Source organism: Xenia sp. Carnegie-2017, unplaced genomic scaffold (assembly GCF_021976095.1).
Source record: "Xenia sp. Carnegie-2017 unplaced genomic scaffold, XeniaSp_v1 HiC_scaffold_23, whole genome shotgun sequence".
Lineage (NCBI taxonomy): Eukaryota > Metazoa > Cnidaria > Anthozoa > Malacalcyonacea > Xeniidae > Xenia > Xenia sp. Carnegie-2017.
In genome coordinates this window covers 14634342-14656004 of record NW_025813486.1, presented here as the reverse complement: position 1 = coordinate 14656004, position 21663 = coordinate 14634342, and the positions used below count along the sequence as shown (strand labels likewise).

General features: G+C 36.0%; 2 protein-coding genes across 2 annotated transcripts; both read left to right on the top strand.

The window, feature by feature from the left end:
• Window positions 1-17043: 17043 nt before the first annotated feature.
• LOC124449205 lies at window positions 17044-18008 on the top strand. The gene is given in 2 exon segments (XM_047000147.1): window positions 17044-17224; window positions 17227-18008. Coding segments are annotated over 2 exon segments (963 nt in total).
• On the top strand, window positions 17987-19040 carry LOC124449369. Its single transcript, XM_047000293.1, has one exon. The coding sequence runs from the start codon at window positions 18047-18049 to the stop codon at window positions 18749-18751; it is 705 nt and encodes a 234-aa protein (XP_046856249.1). The 5' UTR covers window positions 17987-18046; the 3' UTR covers window positions 18752-19040.
• Window positions 19041-21663: the final 2623 nt, after the last annotated feature.

Sequence of the window (21663 nt, the reverse complement as noted above, 5' to 3'; positions counted from 1 at the left end):
AAATTATATCTAGTGTTATTTTTACATAGATTGACGAGAGCTGTTCACTTGGAGTTGTTATCATCACTGGCAAGGACGGTCCTAGAACGTTAATTGGGTGGGGGGGGGGTGTTTATTCATACACTCAATTGTGCCCGACTTACTTCTTTAGAAAACCAAATCACTTCAAAAGAAATCACTCGCCCACAACTGAATATATGAACAGGCAACCTCTCATTAGCGTTCTAGCGCCGTCCCTGATCACTGGAACTCAATGAGTTTTTACTTTGTCTCAAGCGGTTGATTGCACAATGAGGTCAACCCAAAATAATACATTCGGACATCGGTGCAACTTCAAGGCAGGGGAAAAGTGGTTAAAATGCATGCAGAATGACAAGAAGTTCATTTCTTTCTTTCAGCCAGAGAGATCAGACGGAAGTTTAATCATAGCCGAGCGCCTTGGCCTTGGCGGGGAGGACAATACAAAAGGCTTGTTGGGCTGTTCAAGAGGGCATTTCATAAATCTATTGGAAACGGTAAGCATACGTTTAAGATCAAGACGTGGTCCTAGCTCTATATGTCGCACTTAACGATCGTCTTGCAGGTACCTCCAAAATGATGTGGAACTCCCAGTATCAACTCCTTCCGTATTGAACATCAAACCAAACAAATTGCAAGAACCAAAAGCAAAGATATGAGAATGAGGGGGAGCTTCGGAAGCAAGCGAAGTTGACAAAAAAAGTGCAAGCAAAACTTGTAGCGAAGGTGGTCACGTTCAATAAACTAGGAAAAGACAGTTCCTTATTGACATACATCTTGTACAAGATGTATGAGGAGTGTGTCGAAACTGACTTGACATTTACGTAAAAGAAGAAAATTAACACTTCTACTTATCAATAAGTATAGACATAATGCAGAGAATAAAGACGCTTGTTGTTGTAATTTGGCTGTCGTCGTAGATAAAACGTTCTCTAACGTTATATCGTGATAAATGTGCTTGTTTGTGATAATAAAAGTAAAACAGAGATCTTGTCGTGGTGACAAATTTGAATATCGCCAAAGAGAGCAGTTATCAAGGTGAATGGACTGAAACCAAATAAAAAACCACGAAACCTAAGATAAATATTTCTCTCTTTAAGACGATAATAAAAGTTTTCTTTAAGCCGAGTCTCCATATTGTGATTAGTTGAAGACTTTAGCTTTAGAGCCAAGCCCTCTCAACAGCATATTTTAGTATTGACAGCAGAGAACGTGGACTCCAACAGCACATTCAAGTGTGCATGTACTTGGAAATAAAGATTTAATAAAAATTCAGCCTCAACGTCTTTCAAACGACTTTTTACTCGCGACCGCCACAATTATATACCCTAGTTGACTTGACCCTGAAGCTATAAACATATTTTGCAGAAAACAAAGAGTAGTTTGTCGTCAAAAGAAAAGTTTAGTGACAGGCAAGAGAGAAAAGAAAATTATATGCAAACATGTATTTGTGATGTGAATTGTGTATAGTAAGCTTTGTCTAGTGTTTACAAGTAAACCTAAGCCATTGCATACCTGTAACATTAATCGCGATGAATGCCAAGCGAAACTCCAAAAGGAGGAAAATATTGCGCTGATTACATATACAATCTTAGTACGTATCGTTTTAATACGTGGGATAATAAAGACGGACATCTACCAAATTTAGCTAAACAAAGACAAAAAACTGGCCATCAGCGTAATGCAATGCAAGGCAACAATAAAAATAACAAAAAGCGTGCACATTTGTCGCCAGTAAATTTTGCTATGAGCGACGATTTCGGAAATCCGCCAGAATTAGTATCACATCATATACTGAACCATGCAAATTAAATCGCAATAGCAAACAGTTCAACAATCCACGATAAAATCACTCGCTTCGTTTTAAACAGGCAAGGACATTAGTTTACTTCCTACTTAATGACAGTGATTTGCAAGAAGTTCTGCTCACTTGGTATTTGGCAGGTGTAAACCACATATAATCATTTTTGTAGACGAAGTAAACAAAACTATTGTGGTTAAGTTCAAAGTGGGCAAAGGGATTGCGTTCTTCGAAGCTATTATACATACCACATTTCTTTGTTTTCAACATCCTCATACAGCAAAATACAACAAAATGACTATCGAAGTTTATAAATCATGCGTAAATCACTTTTATGTAATGAAATACAGGAACACAAATTTCTCTGCTCAACTCTAAATCATTAAGTGTGTTAGCTATTGACTAACTTAAATGTAGCTTGTCATATAATTATTAGTTATAAATCCAAGTCACTCACGTTTCAATATCCACACGTTACTTTTCACTAAGACAGCATACAGTTAAGCACTGTTGTGTTGCGTGAAGAGCTAAAGGACGAACATAACACTTAAGATAGCGTGAGAAACATTAATTTGCTTACATTATGACGTCAGATAATTTCCTTTAAAATTAGGTAAAACAAGTAGGAATAAAAGATTTTGTTTGTTGAGCACAGGTAAAGTAAACGAAAGGCTAAGCCGAAGACAGTTATAGCTAACCAGTTAGAATAAAACGTTGACCTAATTGAAAGCCCGTCAAAGAAGTAAGTTCACGTTGACGTATATGCTCAATTTCTTAAGAAGTAATTACTAACCTATTTCGTTTCATTTGTTACTTATTAGAACGAATAGTGCGTAATAATTATACAATACCCGGTTGACCTCATCTCTGAGGTAACCATGTCTTGTTATTCCTGACGGACCATTGCATTCGATTTCTGTTGCCGTGAATAGAGGGTCCAAAAGGAGTGGACGAGTGACGAAAGGCTGATGAAGAGCGAGATCATCTCTACTCGTGCATAACTCTACGAGCGAGATCATCTCTACTCTTAAAGACCTTGAAACATTTATGACTCAAGAGTTCAAAGCAAAGCATTACATTGAGCTTGTTCAAAAGGAACCCATTGAGCTGTTAGTAGTAGAGATGAAGCAAGTTTTAATGATTTCGGTCAAGAGAAGACACTCAATTCCTACAATAGTCTGCAAGAGACTGATCAAACTAAAAACATTTTAAATGTTCACGAACTTGGTCAGTTCGCGAACTATATCTCAAGTGAGTAGATAACGTGCAGCTTTTTCTTAAATTTTCTTGCATATTTTTTAAAATCCAAACTCTTTTGGAAATCCCGAGTTTCTTTTGAAATCACGACTTCTTTTTGAAATCCCGACTTTTTTTTTAAAATCGCAGCTTTTTTTCAAATCACAAATTTTTTTTTGAAATCACAATTTTTTTTTGAAATCACAAATTTTTTTTTGAAATAACAAATTTTTTTGAAATCACAAATTTTTTTTTGAAATCACAAATTTTTTTTTGAAATCGCAACTTTTTTTTAAATTCCGAATTTTTTTGAAATTCGGAATTTTTTTTGAAATAGCTAACAATTTTTTCAAATTTTATTTCAATTAACTTTTCATTGTTTTTAAAATAAACATGGCGTTATGCTCTTTCTTTATTATCCTCTTGGTTTTGCTCATCTCTTCTAATGTTTGCTCGTGTGTGAATGTGCATGATTGTGTGTCAGCTTTACAAGAAGAATCCCCATCCAAGGAGAGATTAATTGGAAAATATTCTATGTTGAGATTCCCGTATTAGGCTACGATAAACTCAAGCCCTTCGGCTTTTGCGTCTACGGCAATATGACGGATACAATAGAAGAATTTTATGGTTGGAAATTGGCCCATAAATTAACGACCAGAGAATCATAGGTCAGTATTTTGTCAACTATGTATGACTTATTGGTAAAACTGCAAGAATAGTGCGAGCAGATTGTGGAACTGAAAATGTGCACGTTGCAGCAATGCAAAGACTTTTTCGATCTACGGCGAATGACGCGTTGGCAGATGATAAACGTTTCTTGTATGGGAAGTTGACTTCAAATCAGAGGATCGAGGCATGGTGGAGTCACTTTCGAAAATGTTGTGCCAAATGGTCGATAAAATATTTTATAGATTTGCTAGATTCAGCAATATTTTGTGATGCAAATTTATGCCACAACAATGTCTGAAGCTCGTCTACATGAACGTTATTCGGAATGAGTTACAAAACGTTATTAAGCTATGGAACACCAATAACATTCGAGCACGTGCAAATTCCGAATCTCCTTCTGAATGACCAGACATTGTACTTTGTTCCAGAAGTGAATGGGACATTTGATTGTGCGACGGCTGTTTAAAGCCGGGATATCGACATTGCAGAAGACGTATGTTGTGTAAAATACCTGAAAACGGCTGTTAGCCTGAGCTTAACAATTTGGCTGGCATTACTATGGATGAAAGTGGGCTAAATGTGCCAACAACTTTTAAAGACGCTCTAACACTTTAGTTGGATTTGTTAGCTACAAATTATTGAAATTATAAAAAACATAAAACAGAACAAAACTAAAAAGCTTATAACAAAACAAAGATAGCAAACGCAACAGTTGTTCATTTGCGTAGCTATGTAAAGCAAAATCAATGAATACCGAAGCAATGACAGCAGCCCATATATGAGCTAAGACGCTGAAACTCACGTTGAGCCTAAAGCCCAACATACACGACATTAACTAACCTAATTACCAAATTCATTGGATGGGGTGAGTTAAACTGAAGCTAAACCAGGGTTAGTAGTGTTTATAAGCTAAAAAATTAGCTCGTGTAGAGACCAGGTTAGTTGATGACATGTGAATGGCCTGGGAGAACGGGGCTACGGGACAAAAGGTTTTAGCAAAATGTTCGGACTTCGTTTCTGCTTTTCAAAAATCAAACAGTTTTACAATGTTCCACCGTTTTTACGAAATAAAATTTCCAAGACTCGCTATTGGTCAACATATTGTTAAGTTGGGCTTTGAAATCAGCAAATACCAGATAGCCACCCACTGGAAAATCCACTGTGCAACTGCATGTATGGACAATGAAGCAGGGAATACTTTGGAATATATTCAATGCTTCAGTGAAAAATTACTTTAATTACTTTAGCAATTACGTAATTGCTTCCAGTGAGAATTGCAATGGCTATATGATCAATCATCCCTCTCAGCGCTAACATGATTATTTCATGATGGAGCATGACGAGCGTGTGATGTTGTATTTTGAGAATGCCTAGAAAAATGTCTCCAAAGAGATTGCCATCAAGGATTTTATGAAAAGCATTGAAGATGTCAAGCCACCTGTTAAAAGAGTCGAGATACTAAGAGATACTAAAATACACTTGTAACAATTGGCGTGAAATATTTGTTTAAGATAAAATGAGCAAACTTGAAACACGAGTCATTAAACATTTGTAAACATACTTTTTTCATTCCGTTACAATGAGCATTATTTTTCCGTACACAATTTTCTGTAGAAAAAACAATTTTCAAAATTAATACTCGATGACTGTTTTATATTTATCTATACATATACATATCTAAGTTTGAAAATTTGTAATCCAGGCATTTAATACATAACAGATAAAAGTTTCTCCGGATTTAAAGTGATTTTTATTGAGCTTTTGACTCGTTACTTCGAGCCTTCATCAGAATGAGGATATTTATTTTACACATTTAGCTTGAAGACGTTTAGAGCGTCTAATTGGATTAGTGGGTGGAATAATGTGATTGGATGGGGTGAAATGCGTTGCCATGGGTTTTGGCGTATTGTGAATATGATTGGTGTTAATAATATTAGAGTGTAGTGTTTTAGTTTTGGTGTTGTTTGTAGTTTTTTGTCCTTTTTCTTTAGTTGTGAGTATATGATGGGTATGTCGATATGTCTGTTTATTGTGTCGTTGTCTTTACTGTACCAAGCTTCTTTAAATTCGCGTGCGTGTTTAGTCTGTGCGCGTCCGAGTACTTTAGTTTCTGTCCAGTCGAATGTGTGGTTGTTTCCGTGGGTATTTTCTGCCGGTAGTGAGTTCGGATCTCGTCGTTTTGTGGCGTTTTTGTGTTCTGTGAGTCTTGTTTCAATATTCTTAGATGTTTTGTCCTATGTATTGCTTTGAACAGTCTTTACATGGTATCATGTAGATCGCGTCAGTTGTATCATGAATTTTTGTTTTGTCTTTATGTTTGGTGAAACATGATTTGAGTTTTTGTGTGGGTTTGTGGGCGACGTTAATATTAAATGGTCGAAGAAGTCTGGCAGTCATTTCTGATGTTCCGTTTATGTATGGTAATGTGACGATTTTTACTGTTTCGTCCGGTTTTTTGTTGCTTTTGTCGGTTTGTGTTTTGTTTTGTATTTTGTATATAGTTTTGTTTATGAAGTTTCTAGGGTAATTGTTTTTAATAAATGTGGAGTATAAGTAGTTGCGTTCTGTTTTTTTGGCTTCTTCCGTATTACAATGAGTGTTTATCCTGTTGAAAAGTGTTCGAATGCAGCTTATTTTGTGTTGTGTTGGATGATTGCTGTTGAAATCGAGTATTTGGTCTGTGTGGGTGGTTTTGAGGTATATTTGATTGTTTAGTGTACCGTCATCTGTTCTGGTTAGTAGGATGTCGAGGAAGGTAAGTTGTTTGTCGTGCTCTTCTTGACGAATGTCTTCTAACTGTGACGAATGAACTATTGACCACCATTAAAAACAACTCACGCTCAACAAATTGCACAATCAAACGGCCGCCGTATGTTAAACGTCCTCATATCAGATGCCCACAACCGCTTACGAATCTACCGTCATAAACTACAAGAACATCGAGAAACCATAACAACATACACTACACAATTAGACGCCAAATTCACTAATGAAGCCATCAAAAAAGCAACATCCGCATATAGAACAAAACGACACAACGAGCTTCATCGAAAATTACAAGAATCCAGATCTTACAAACAACTCCATCCCAACACAAACGAATTTGTCACAAACATCTCGAACAAACCACTAACCGAACAGCAAACTAAAATTTTAAACAAAGGATTAAATTACAACTTTAAAGACGCAAACAAACTTGACTACGTTGCCGACCTGGAATCCGCTTTAAAGTACACCAACTTAACAGACCAAACGAAAGAAGACATTCGTCACAAAATCACAAATAACTTCTGCCACAAACCACCTGTCACCCTAAACTACGAAGAGCTACGAGCAATTAAAAACCTACAAATTGACGACCAAATAATCATATTACGAGCTGACAAAGGACGCAAAACAGTTATCATGGACAGATCAGAATACATCGACAAAGCCGAATCCCTCCTACAAGACACCACCACCTACGAACTTCTTCACACAGACCCCAGCAAAACGACCACCAACCTCATCAACCAGAAACTGAAACAACTACAGAAGAATCCGACCCAATGAAGCATCCACCGCCAAATTCTACGGACTACCAAAAATCCATAAAGAAAACAACCCACTTCGACCTATCGTATCACTTCCAGGATCACCTACGTATGAACTTTCAAAATATCTTTATAACATTCTGTATACATAAGTCAAAAATTCACCTCACACCATCAGAAATGCTACCACTTTCCTTGCCAGTATTGAAAACATTAAACTACGACCAGACGAAATCATGACATCCTACGACGTGACATCATTCTTCACATTCATACCACTAAACATCGCCAAACAAAAGGGGGGACGAAATCTCCTACCGAAACGGTTTATAATCTCCTACCGAAATCGGTTTATATCTTTCTGAATTAACTCTCCCATTTACTGTTTCTCATGTATCACGAGCAAACCATCCATATGTTTCATGAAAAACAAACAAGGATTATGTGGTTCCCTTAGTTAACATTCGACGCTCTAGTGATCAACTATCTCGGGGTATCGGGAGGCATGGACCGAAAACGGGATTCTTTGGTTTTCAAAATTTATCTTTTTCTTTACAAGAATTCTTCTCATAAAAAAAACTAGAACGTTCAAGGATACTTCAAAGGTTCAAAAAATTTCTGCCTTTTTGAACCATAACTTAAAAAAACTCTAAGCATGTTTATACGTTTTTTACATATTACCTTTTACAACGTAACTTTCTCATAACTCTCTCGTGATGAACAAGAGCCTCATTATACAATATGACTCTTTCATCATGAACGAACGCATCCATGGGCTTCACGGAAAAAAGGGATTATGTACTTTGTTATAATAGTTTCTACAAAGGTAACATTTAATAAGCTAAGAAATTTGAAAATAAATATATTTGAGTTATTAGGAAATAACAAGTCGAGAATTCATTGATCATACTCATTCCAATTGGTCTGGAACAACCATGACATTTATAATTTTAACCATCCAACCCTTTCTCAAGGGCTATATTGTTAATTAACGACAGTAACTTCATACGTCGTTCTTGCTGAACACCTTCAGGTGAAGTAAGATTATCAATAATCTGTTATATATAAAAACATAATTTATCCATAGAATTATAGCAAAGTTACGATGGACAGATGAGAGTTATTAACGCTATAAACCTTAAATTCAATATATCGTATAAAGTACCTCAAATCCCGACGATTTCTCGTATCGAAAGAATTCAAAGTAAAGGTGAAAATTAAGATGAGAAATTTCGAAGAATTGAAACTAGAGAATTTTTCAACAAAAAAATGTTGAAAATACCTGTACTACCACAAGATTCTTCAATGTCTATGCTCTAAAAGAATAGTCATAAAAACGACAATTTCATAAAACATAAAAAAACTAAGTATTTGTAACAATGGTGAAAGATACAGGATAAACATGAAACATCCTCAGAAGACGATGGAACGAGACCATAACCATTTGATTTGAGCTTCTTCCTAACAACGTTTGCGTAATGCGTTAGCATAACACGAAAACTAACTTCTGGTTTAGGCGACGCTTTACTAGCAACCTCCTAAACGTCTTCAGGACATTTAACGTATACTGAACTGGTGTCAAAAGGCTCAATGACGATGAACAACCACTAGCCATACCTAACATGTTACAACTAGAGATCTTTCTTGGGTAGATCAAGATTTTAAGAACTTCTGACAAGGGTTGTGTTGAGCTGAGAACGAAAAAAGAACAAATATGGATAGATGATGAAGTGGAGAACAAGAATAGAGGTTATAAAAGACACACTACGTATGCTCATTGGTGTTTCACAAGAGTATATATTACAGGATAACTATGGATCCAATTAGTCTAAACAACTACGTACATTTAAGCAATCCATCTTTCCCATGGTAAACACACGTGTCAAAAAAACGTGATCAAATTAAAAAATTCGTGCAATCAAATAGTCGGACATGGTATTGTATTTGTAGAAGAGAGCCAATAAAATAAAAAGATTCTCTTGGGGCATTTGTAAATATTAGTTTAGAAATACAGATCGACTAATTATAAAGGCAGAAGATGTAAGAGTGAATAAAAACCATTTCCCGTCAAATCAAAGGAAAGCTTGGATATGACATGCAATATACAGGTATAAAGTTGTAGAGAAAAATAAAAAACATTTTTAACGTTGTCACGGATATTACGAGTGCCGTAACAAAGTGTTCACGAGTTTCACATAAATTTGTAAAAACAAACTTAAGTAGACAAAGAGCATGCCAAAAATATATGATGGAAAACTTGCTCACCGCATCTACAAGCACCAATTTCAGAGCTCGCTCTCACATATTAATTGAGAATCTGAGCATGTGTTAACAACTCCACAAACTCTCCAAGCTCATGGTAACGACCAACTGGATGTACTAGTACCGATTTTGGAGTAATTAGCTCGCTCAGTCACACGTTTTAAGACAAATCTTCTGCGCATGCGCAGTCTGATTGAGCATGCAGAGTAAACTTGACCAGCTACCCAATTTCATGGTTATGGCAACGACCAACTGCATCTACTAGCACCAATTTTGAAGTAAATAGCATACTTATTAACAATTTAATAGAGAAATCGTCTGCGCATGCGCTCGAGATTGCGCAATCCACTCGAGTAATTTTTCATAGTCATGACAACGACCAACTATAAGTACTTGCACCACATTTGTGTCAATTAAATCACTTAGTCGCAAATTATCAAAGAAATCATCTGTGCATGCGCACTAACGATAACAATCACCCCACAACTTTCGTATGCCTTTAAATTTTGGTATATATATATAAAGCTAAAACTTCATATAGTAGATGTCAACTAGGAGTGAAAGCTGGGTGCGATATAGTATGCAGTGGCTTAGGGGCCCTCGCTTCGGTGGCGACCGCACTCTCCCTGCGTAACCTGAGCAAAGCCTATCGCTGGTGATCTCAGGGTCTGATGGGCGGTAGCTTGCTATTGTCATCTCCCAAGTAGGAAATCTACTACGGAAACGTTAACATGCGGCGTTCTAGTGCCTTGCGCTTAAGAAGGTATCGGGAAGCATGTACCGAAAACTGAATTTTTGCTTTCGAATTTAATCTTTTTGTTTTCTTCTCATAAAACAAGACAAGCAATTTTTCAATTAACTTCTTATGACCAGTCTTCTTCTGACACTTATAAATAAAGACAACCTTAAACAAGTTTTATACCAATTTTATCGGTTTATATCTTTCTGATTTAACTCACTCATTTACTGTTTCTCATGTATCACGAGCAAACCATCCATATGTTTCATGAAAAACAAACAAGGATTATGTGGTTCCCTTAGTTAACATTCGACGCTCTAGTGATCAACTATCTCGGGGTATTGGGAGGCATGGACCGAAAATGGGATTCTTTGGTTTTCAAAATTTGTCTTTTTCTTTACAAGAATTCTTCTCATAAAAAAAACTAGAACGTTCAAGGATACTTCAAAGGTTCAAAAAATTTCTGCCTTTTTGAACCATAACTTAAAAAAACTCTAAGCATGTTTATACGTTTTTTACTTATTACCTTTTACAACGTAACTTTCTCATAACTCTCTCGTGATGAACGAGAGCCTCATTATACAATATGACTCTTTCATCATGAACGAACGCATCCATGGGCTTCACGGAAAAAAGGGATTATGTACTTTGTTATAATAGTTTCTACAAAGATAACATTTAATAAGCTAAGAAATTTGGAAATAAATATATTTGAGTTATTAGCAAATAACAAGTCGAGAATTCATTGATCATACTCATTCCAATTGGTCAGGAACAGCCATGACATTAATAATTTCGACAATCCAACCCTTTGTCAACGGCTATATTATTAATTAACGACAGTAACTTCATACGTCGTTCTTGCTGAACACCTTCAGGTGAAGTAGGATCATCAATAATCTGTTATATATAAAAACATATTTTATCCATAGAATTATAGCAAAGTTACGATGGACAGATGAGAGTTATTAACGCTATAAAACTTAAATTCAATATATCGTATAAAGTACCTCAAATCCCGACGATTTCTCGTATCGAAAGAATTCAAAGTAAAGGTGAAAATTAAGATGAGAAATTTCGAAGAATTGAAACTAGAGAATTTTTCAACAAAAAAATGTTGAAAATACCTGTACTACCACAAGATTCTTCAATGTCTTTGCTCTAAAATATTAGTCATAAAAACGACAATTTCAAAAAACATAAAAAAACTAAGTATTTGTAACATTGGTGAAAGATACAGGATGAACATGAAACCTTCCCAGAAGACGATGGAACGAGACCATAACCATTTGATGTGAACTTATTCCTAACAACGTTTGCGTAATCCGCTAGCATACCACGAAAACTAACTTCTGGTTTAGGCGACGCTTTACTAGCAACCTTCTAAACGTCTTCAGGACATTTAACGTATACTGAACTGGTGTCAAAAGGCTCATTGACGATGAACAACCACAAGCCATACCTAACATGTTACCACCAGAGATCTTTCTTGGGTAGATCAATGTTTTAGGAACTTCAGACAAGGGTTGTGTTGAGCTGAGAACTAAAAAAGAACAAATATGGATAGATGATGAAGTGGAGAACAAGAATAGAGGTTATAAAAGACACACTACGTACGCTCATTGGTGTTTCACTAGAGTATATATTACAGGATAACGATGTATCCAACTAGTCTAAACAACTACGTACATTTAAGCAATCCATCTTTCCCATGGTAAACACACGTGTCAAAAAAACGTGATCAAATTAAAAAATTCGTGCAATCCATTAGTCGGACATGGTATTGTATTTGTAGAAGAGAGCCAATAAAATAAAGATTCTCTTGGGGCATTTGTAAATATTAGTTTAGAAATACAGATCGACTAATTATATAGGCAGAAGATGTAAGAGTGAATAAAAACCATTTCCCGTCAAATCAAAGGAAAGCTTGGATATGACATGCAATATGCAGGTATAAAGTTGTAGAGAAAAATAAAAAACATTTTTAACGTTGTCACGGATATTACGAGTGACTTAAAAAAAGTGTTGACGAGGTTCTCATGCATTTGTCAAAACAAGCTTAAGTAGACAAAGAGCATGCCAAAAATATATGATGGAAAACTTGCTCAGCGCATCTACAAGCACCAATTTCAGAGCTCGCTCTCTCACATATTAATTGAGAATCTGAGCATGCGTTAACAACTCCACAAACTCTCCAAGCTCATGGTAACGACCAACTGGATGTACTATTACCGATTTTGGAGTAATTAGCTCGCTCAGTCACACGTTTTAAGACAAATCTTCTGCGCATGCGCAGTCTGATTGAGCATGCGCAGTAAACTTGACCACCTACCCAAGTTCATGGTCATGGCAACGACCAACTGCATCTCCCAGCACCAATTTTGAAGTAAATAGCATGCTTAGTAACAATTCAATAGAGAAATCATCTGCGCATGCGCTATAGATTTTGCAGTCCACTCGAGTAATTTTTCATAGTCATGACAACGACCAACTATAAGTACTTGCACCACATTTGTGTCAATTAAATCACTTAGTCGCAAATTATCAAAGAAATCATCTGTGCATGCGCACTAACGATAACAATCACCCCACAACTTTCGTATGCCTTTAAATTTTGGTATATATATATAAAGCTAAAACTTTATATAATAGATGTGAAGTAACAGTGGAAGCTGGGTGCGATATAGTATGCAGTGGCTTAGGGCCCTCACTTCGGTGGCGACCGCACTCTCCCTGCGTAACCTGAGCAAAGCCTATCGCCGGTGATCTCAGGTTCTGATAGGCGGTACCTTGCTATTGGCATCTCCCAAGTAGGAAATCTACTACGGAAACGTTAACATGCGGCGTTCTAGTGCCTTGCGCTTAAGAAGGTATCGGGAAGCATGTACCAAAATCGGGATTTTTTGCTTTCGAATTTAATCTTTTTGTTTTCTTCTCATAAAACAAGCCAAGCAATGTTTCAATTAACTTCTTATGACCTGTCTTCTTCTGACACTTATAAATAAAGACAACCTTAAACAAGTTTTATACCAATTTTATCGGTTTATATCTTTCTGATTTAACTCTCCCATTTACTGTTTCTCATGTATCACGAGCAAACCATCCATATGTTTCATGAAAAACAAACAAGGATTATGTGGTTCCCTTAGTTAACATTCGACGCTCTAGTGATCAACTATCTCGGGGTATCGGGAGGCATGGACCGAAAACGGGATTCTTTGGTTTTCAAAATTTGTCTTTTTCTTTACAAGAATTCTTCTCATAAAAAAAAGTAGAATGTCCAAGGATACTTCAAAGGTTCAAACATCTTCTGCCTTTTTGAACTATAACTTAAACAAACACTAAGCATGTTTATACGTTTTTTACTTATTACCTTTTACAACGTAACTTTCTCATAACTCTCTCGTGATGAACGAGAGCCTTCTTATACAATATGACTCTTTCATCATGAACGAACGCATCCACGGGCTTCACGGAAAAAAGGATTTATGTACTTTGTTATAATAGTTTCTACAAAGATAACATTTAATAAGCTAAGAAATTTGAAAATAAATATATTTGAGTTATTAGCAAATAACAAGTCGAGAATTCATTGATCATACTCATTCCAATTGGTCTGGAACAACCATGACATTTATAATTTTAACCATCCAACCCTTTATCAAGGCCTATATTGTTAATTAACGCCAGTAACTTCATACGTCGTTCTTGCTGAACACCTTCAGGTGAAGTAGGATCATCAATAATCTGTTATATATAAAAACATAATTTATCCATAGAATTATAGCAAAGTTACGATGGACAGATGAGAGTTATTAACGCTATAAAACTTAAATTCAATATATCGTATAAAGTACCTCAAATCACGACGATTTCTCGTATCGAAAGGATTCTAAAGTAAAGGCGAAAATTAAGATGAGAAATTTCGAAGAATTGAAACTAGAGAATTTTTCAACAATAAAATGTTGAAAATACCTGTACTACCACAAGATTCTTAAATGTCTATGATCTAAAATAATAGTCATAAAAACGACAATTTCAAAAAACATAAAAAAACTAAGTATTTGTAACATTGGTGAAAGATACAGGATGAACATGAAACCTTCTCAGAAGACGATGGAACGAGACCATAACCATTTGATGTGAACTTATTCCTAACAACGATTGCGTAATCCGCTAGCATACCACGAAAACTAACTTCTGGTTTAGGCGACGCTTTACTAGCAACCTTCTAAACGTCTTCAGGACATTTAACGTATACTGAACTGGTGTCAAAAGGCTCATTGACGATGAACAACCACAAGCCATACCTAACATGTTACCACCAGAGATCTTTCTTGGGTAGATCAAAGTTTTAGGAACTTCAGACAAGGGTTGTGTTGAGCTGAGAACTAAAAAGGAGCAAATATGGATAGATGATGAAGTGGAGAACAAGAATAGAGGTTATAGAAGACGCACTACGTATGCTCATTGGTGTTTCACAAGAGTATATATTACAGGATAACTATGGATCCAACCAGTCTAAACAACTACGTACATTTAAGCAATCCATCTTTCCCATAGTAAACACACGTGTCAAAAAAACGTGATCAAATTAAAAAATTCGTGCAATCAAATAGTCGGACATGGTATTGTATTTGTAGAAGAGAGCCAATAAAATAAAAACATTCTCTTGAGGCATTTGTAAATATTAATTTAGAAATACAGATTGACTAATTATAAAGGCAGAAGATGTAAGAGTGAATAAAAACCATTTCCCGTCAAACCAAAGGAGAGCTTGGATATGACATGCAATATGCAGGTATAAAATTGTAGAGAAAATTAAAAAACATTTTAACGTTGTCACGGATATTACGATTGACTTAACAAAGTGTTGACGAGGTTCACATGCATTTGTTAAAACAAGTTTAAGTAGACAAAGAGCATGCATAAAATATATGATGGAAAACTTGCTCAGCGCATTTACAAGCACCAATTTCAGAGCTCGCTCTGTCAAAAATTAATTGAGAGTCTGAGCATGCGTTGTCAACTCCACAAACTCTCCAAGCTCCTGATAACAACCAGCTGGATGTACTAGTATCGATTTTGGAGTAATTATCTCGCTCAGTCACACGTTTTAAGACAAATCATCTGCGCATGCGCAGTTTCATTGAGCATGCGCAGTCAACTTGACCTGCTACCAAATTTCATGGTTATGGCAACGACCAACTGCATCTACTAGCACCAATTTTGAAGTAAATAGTATGCTTAGTACCAATTTAATAAAGAAATCGTCTGCGCATGCGCTCGAGCATGCGCAGTCCACTCGAGTAATTGTGCTTAGTCATGACAACGACCAACTATATGTATTTGCTTTACATTTGTGTTAATTAACTCATTTAGTCGCAAATTATAAAAGAAATTATCTGGGCATGCGCAGTAACGATAACATTAACCCCCAACTTTCGTATGCCCTTAAATTTTGGTATATATATATAAAGCTAAAACTTCATATAGTAGATGTCAACTAGCAGTGGAGGCTGGGTGCGATATAGTATGCAGTGGCTTAGGGGCCCTCACTTCGGTGGCGACCGCACTCTCCCTGCGTATCCTGAGCAAAGCCTATCGCAGGTGATCTCAGGGTCTGATGGGCGGAAGCTTGCTATTGGCATCTCCCAAGTAGGATAGCGTGGAGGTGCCGAAATCTCCTACCGAGACGTTAACATGCGGCGTTCTAGTGCCTTGAGCTTAAGAAGGTATCGGGAAGCATGGACCGAAAACGGGGTTTTTTGCTTTCGAATTTTATCTTTTTGTTTTCATCTCATAAAACAAACCAAGCAATGTTTCAATGAACTTCTTATGACCCTGTCTTTTTCTGACACTTATAATTAAAGACAACCTTAAACATGTTTTATATCAATTTTATCGGTTTATATCTTTCTGATTTAACTCTCCCATTTAGTGTTTCTCATGTATCACGAGCAAACCATCCATATGTTTCATGGAAAACAAACAAGGATTATGTGGTTCCCTTAGTTAACATGCGACGCTCTAGTGATCAACTATCTCGGGGTATCGGGAGGCATGGTCCGAAAACGGGATTCTTTGGTTTTCAAAATTTGTCTTTTTCTTTACAAGAATTCTTCTCATAAAAAAAACTAGAACTTCCAAGGATACTTCAAAGGTTCAAACAACTTCTGCCTTTTTGAACTATAATTGATATAATGATCTCAGGTCTGATGAGCGGAAGCTTGCTATTGGCATCTCCCAAGTAGGATAGCGTGGAGTGGCCGAAATCTCCTACCGAAACGTTAACATGCGGCGTTCTAGTGCCTTACATATAAGAAGAAACATATTTCGGGAAACATGGCCCGAAAACGGGTTTTCTTGCTTTCGAATTTTATGTTTTTGTTTACCTCATAAAACAAACTAGAACATCCAAGGATACTACAAAGGTTCAAATAACTTCCTCCTTCTTAATTTATACAGACATTCTGGAATTCTGCGGTGCCGCGATTTCGCAGAATCGATCAAAATTCGCGGAATATCGCGGAATTTTAATTTTTACACGTTGTTTTCAAAATTATTCCCTGAACTTACGAATTATATGGTGTTCTAAATGAAGTCTGGAGCGAAACAACACTAGGGCGTTGCCTTTGCTAGTTGCTACGTCTGTAAAATTTTAAACAAAATGGAAGTACTTCCGTTCCGTTTCACTTCCGTTCACGTAGTTTATTTAAATTAAATACGAGGAAGAAATGGCGGCAGTTTATACGAGCGAAGATCATTCAATGTAAGCTTTGCGGATGGATAAATTTGTTGTACAGAAATTGTCCCAAGTTCCTCATCCAAAGACAAAGTCACACCTTTCTGTGAATATAGATGCAAAACAGCGAGCAAGTAAATATCCGTCAGGAACTTTTCACCTGGATGATGGTCTGTTGTTCTGTTCAAAGTGCAATGTCGTAATTGATCATGTAAGGACATCACCGTCGATGACCACCTAAAATCAAAGAGTCAGGCCAAAGCAAACTCTTTTGGAAAGCAGCAGTCTGTCAAAACAGCACTGAAATTCTCTAACAATACAAAGGCAGAGAAAATCAAGGTTTGTCAAGAATGGATATATGAATGCACTGCGGCGAATATTCCGCTATTAAAATCTGATAACGCATATCTAAGAGAGTTTTTGACCACAATGGTAAAAAATGGCGGTGCTATTCCTGGATCCTCTCAACTGCGAGATGAGTATCTTCTTGATGTATATGTTGTAGAGAAAGAGGAATTGAAGCAAAAATTTAACGGTAAAAAAGTCGCTATATTGACTGATGAGCTGAGCGATGATGAGGGACGCTATGTAATGGATGTCCTGGCTGTTATTCTTGATTTTGATGAACTATCTCCTCATGGCAATACTTGCGCTTATTTACTGGATACACATTTTTTGACCAGCACCAACAATGTGACAGTGTCCCAGACAGTGCTCAAAGTCGTAAATGAGTATGATATTTCGTTTGATAATGTGCTCATTTTTAATTCTGATAACGTGGCATACATGAAGAAAGCATTTTCGTCCACACTTTCGGTTATTTTTCCAAATTGTGTGCACATTACTTGCATATCACATTACATAACGTGTATCGACAAAAACTGCGCTCTGCGTTTCTTTCAAGATTTAGCCGAAATCTTTAATTATTCGTATAAAAATCTATTACACTTTGTTGCTGAAGTTTTTGTGATCGTTTTGATACAACTTTCGACTTTTGTGGTATAAAATTTGATATCAATTAATCAACTGGTAATATCACTATTATGTCTCGCCGAACAAAGAACAGTCTATCCACGCTTACAGATGCTGATATTAAAAGCTTGATTCTGAAACTTCCCAAAACAGATGAAGCCAAAGAAAAAGATATTCCATCAGAAAGATCTCCCAAAGATAAGGGAAACAAGACGAAAGAAAATGAAAAGTGCACCGAACCTAATGATAAAGAACCAAAATTACGGGCGCACGTGGTTGATGTTGAGAAATTTGCTTTAACGTTACCCAGCACAGACAAAATTGTTTCAAAAAAGTTAGATATCGACGATAATGCAAGTAAACTCGACCAAATCCTCACTCGTCTAGGTATTTTAGAAGAAAAATCGAAACACGATGATAACGAAAAAGCCGTCCTTCTAGTAGACAACGCGAAAATGGCAGCTGAGATTGACCATTTGAAATTTTCTATTAGCATGCTAAGAGAAGACAACAATCGAATCTTGTCTCTCCTTGATAACAATCAAAATGCTTGGATAGATGCCAATCGTAAGAATGAACCCAAGACCAACCGAAAAAACCCAACAACTAATCCTCTTCTAGCAGATTCTAAACCGACAACTGATGGTACTTTAACTCTGTCGAATACGTTTCAAGTTCTCGCCAATGAGAATATATGTCCCTCTCCGGAGAAAGAAGTCAGATTCAGAATCAAATTGCTGAATATAGATCTTTCCACAAATCCAAATTTGAAGTGATACAAAAGAAAAACCAAGGCGTAGAACACCCTATTTCATCAAAAAAGCCAACTTCATAAGTAAAATTTAGAGCAATAAATAAGACCTTGATTATTGGGGACTCAATGGTGAAGCACATCAACCAGCCAAAGATTCAAAGAGCAGCGCGTGCACAGTCTACAGTACTGACAAACAGTGGAGCAAAAGTAGAGGACGTCTATACCAAAATGAACGAAACACTACAGAACGAAAACTATGATTCAATTATTATCCATGTGGGTACCAACAATCTGGTAAATGAAGATGCTGAAAGTGCTGCATCCAAAATAAAAGAGCTAATAATTGATGCCAAAAAACAAGTCAAAAGAGTTGCTGTATCAAGCGTAGTTAAAAGGTATGATGGCCGTGTTCAACCAAACAACCTGACTAAATTTAATAAATTGGTTAGTGAAATGTGTATACAAGACAACCTAATATTTATAAATAATGACAAAATTGATAAGAGCCTGCTAAACAGGTCCAACCTTCATTTAAACATGGCTGGTGATAAAGCATTAGGGAGTGCATTTTGCACTTATCTCAAGTCAGCAAGATATGGCCAAAATAAGCATTTTTTAGACCAAAATTATCGGACAAAAAAGTGGAACGATTATCTGCAGTTTGTACGTCAAACATTGAGGCAGGTCTAACTATTGAAAAAGCAAATTCTATTAATGCAATTAGCAATTTTTCATATGATCTTAACAAGGTTTCTAGCAAAAGGGGTTTTAAAATGGTTTTCCTGAACATAGTCAGTCTCCCAAAAAATATTGATGAGATAAGGTGCTCCTTATCAAAGAGTCATATTGATTTAATAGCCTTTAACGAAACTAGGCTTGACTCAACCCTTAACGATGGTTTGATGCATGTAACTGGATATGATTTAATCCGAAAAGACCTTTTAAGGAATGGTTGTGGTGTTTGCATTTATTTACGCAATACCACAAACTATAAAATAAGAAATGACCTTGTCTCCACAAATATAGAAGCAATTTGCATTGAAATTATTAAACCAAAAAGTAAACCATTTTTAGTTGCCACAATCTACAGACCCCCTAGTGCTCCTTCTGAGTTCTTTAATGAATTTGAAAAATGTATACAGTCAATGGATGATGAAAATCAAGAAATGTACATATTAGGTGATCTAAATTGTGACATGCTAAAACCATGTGACCAAATGCTAGAGAAAACAAAGAAACTTAAATCACTTTACGAAACCTATCAGCTTACTCAATTAATCAATCAGACTACACGAGTCACAAAATGCTCCAAAAGCCTGATTGACCACATAGTCACAAATACTCCTGAAAAAATATCTGAATCAGGAGTTATTTACACAGGTATTAGTGACCATGATATGATTTTTGCAATTAGGAAAACTTCCATACCAAAAAGTAAAAACATCATTGAAATAAGAAACATGAAAAACTTTAATGAGAAAAAGTTTCTTGATGAACTCAGGGAGCAACCATGGGATTCTGTATATTTCTTCCCCCATGATACTAATGCTATGTGGGAAATGTGGAAAGGTCTATTCCTTGAGATTTTTGACAAATATGCACCCATTCAAAATAAAAAGATTCGAGGAAAAATCTTCTATGGGACATAAAAGAACTGATGAAAAATCGAGATTATTTGAAACACAAGGCAATGAAAACAAATTTAGAAACAGACTGGATGTGTTACAGGAAAAGCAGGAATAAAGTAAATATTAAACTAAAATACGCAAAAAAAGAGTACTACTCTTCAAAGATTGTTGGTCAAAAACAAAACCCTAAACAGGCCTGGAAAACTATCAACAATTTATTGGGAAAAAAAAAGAAAGAAACAGTTATAAATGAATTGATTATCAATGACAACACTTTTACAACCTCAGAAAGCATAGCAGAGGGCCTTAATACATATTTTTCTAATATTGGCCCAAAACTTGCTGAAGAAATAGACAACACAAAAACTAATTTTGAAAATTATATAAATACAACTAAATCAGAGTTTGCTGCCTTTCGGCCAACTACTGTCCATAATGTGTACCATCTCATTTGTGGACTTTCGGCAAATAAGGCAACAGGTTGTGATGGAATATCATGTAAAATTTTAAAACTAGCTGCACCTGTCATATCTGAAACATTAACCTATATTTTCAATCAGTGCATAACTTTGTCTGTCTTCCCAGATGAATGGAAAACAGCAAGAATTATACCTCTTTACAAAAATGGACACCGTAACTTGCCTGGAAACTATAGACCAATTTCAATTCTTCCAGTCGTCAGTAAAATCATTGAACGTATACTTTACGATCAACTCTACAACTACTTTTCTAAATCTGAAATCCTAAGTGATTGTCAATTTGGTTTCAGAAAATCACATTCAACAACAACTGCCTTAATTGACTGTACGAATGATTGGTACACAAACATGGATAAAAGGCTGCTCAACCTTGTAGTCCAAATTGATCTAAAAAAGGCTTTTGATACTGTTGACCACAAAATTTTATTAAGAAAACTTGAGTTGTATGGAATTAAAGGACAAGCCTACAACCTAATTGAATCCTATCTGTCAAAGCGAACTCAAAGATGCCAAATCAAAAATTTTATTTCATCCCAACAACTCCTCTCCTGTGGAGTTCCCCAGGGCTCTTATCTAGGTCCGTTATTTTTCTTAATATATATCAATGACTTACCCTCATGCTTAGAGCAATGTAAACCAAAAATGTTTGCTGATGATACTAGCATAACTGCTTCAAATAATGATATAGTTGAACTAGAAAAGACAGTAAACTCTGACATGGATAATCTTGAAAAGTGGTTGATAGCAAACAAACTTAGTTTGAATTCAACCAAGACTGAATATTTGATCATAGGCTCGAAACAAATGATCAAGAATGTTTTTACTTC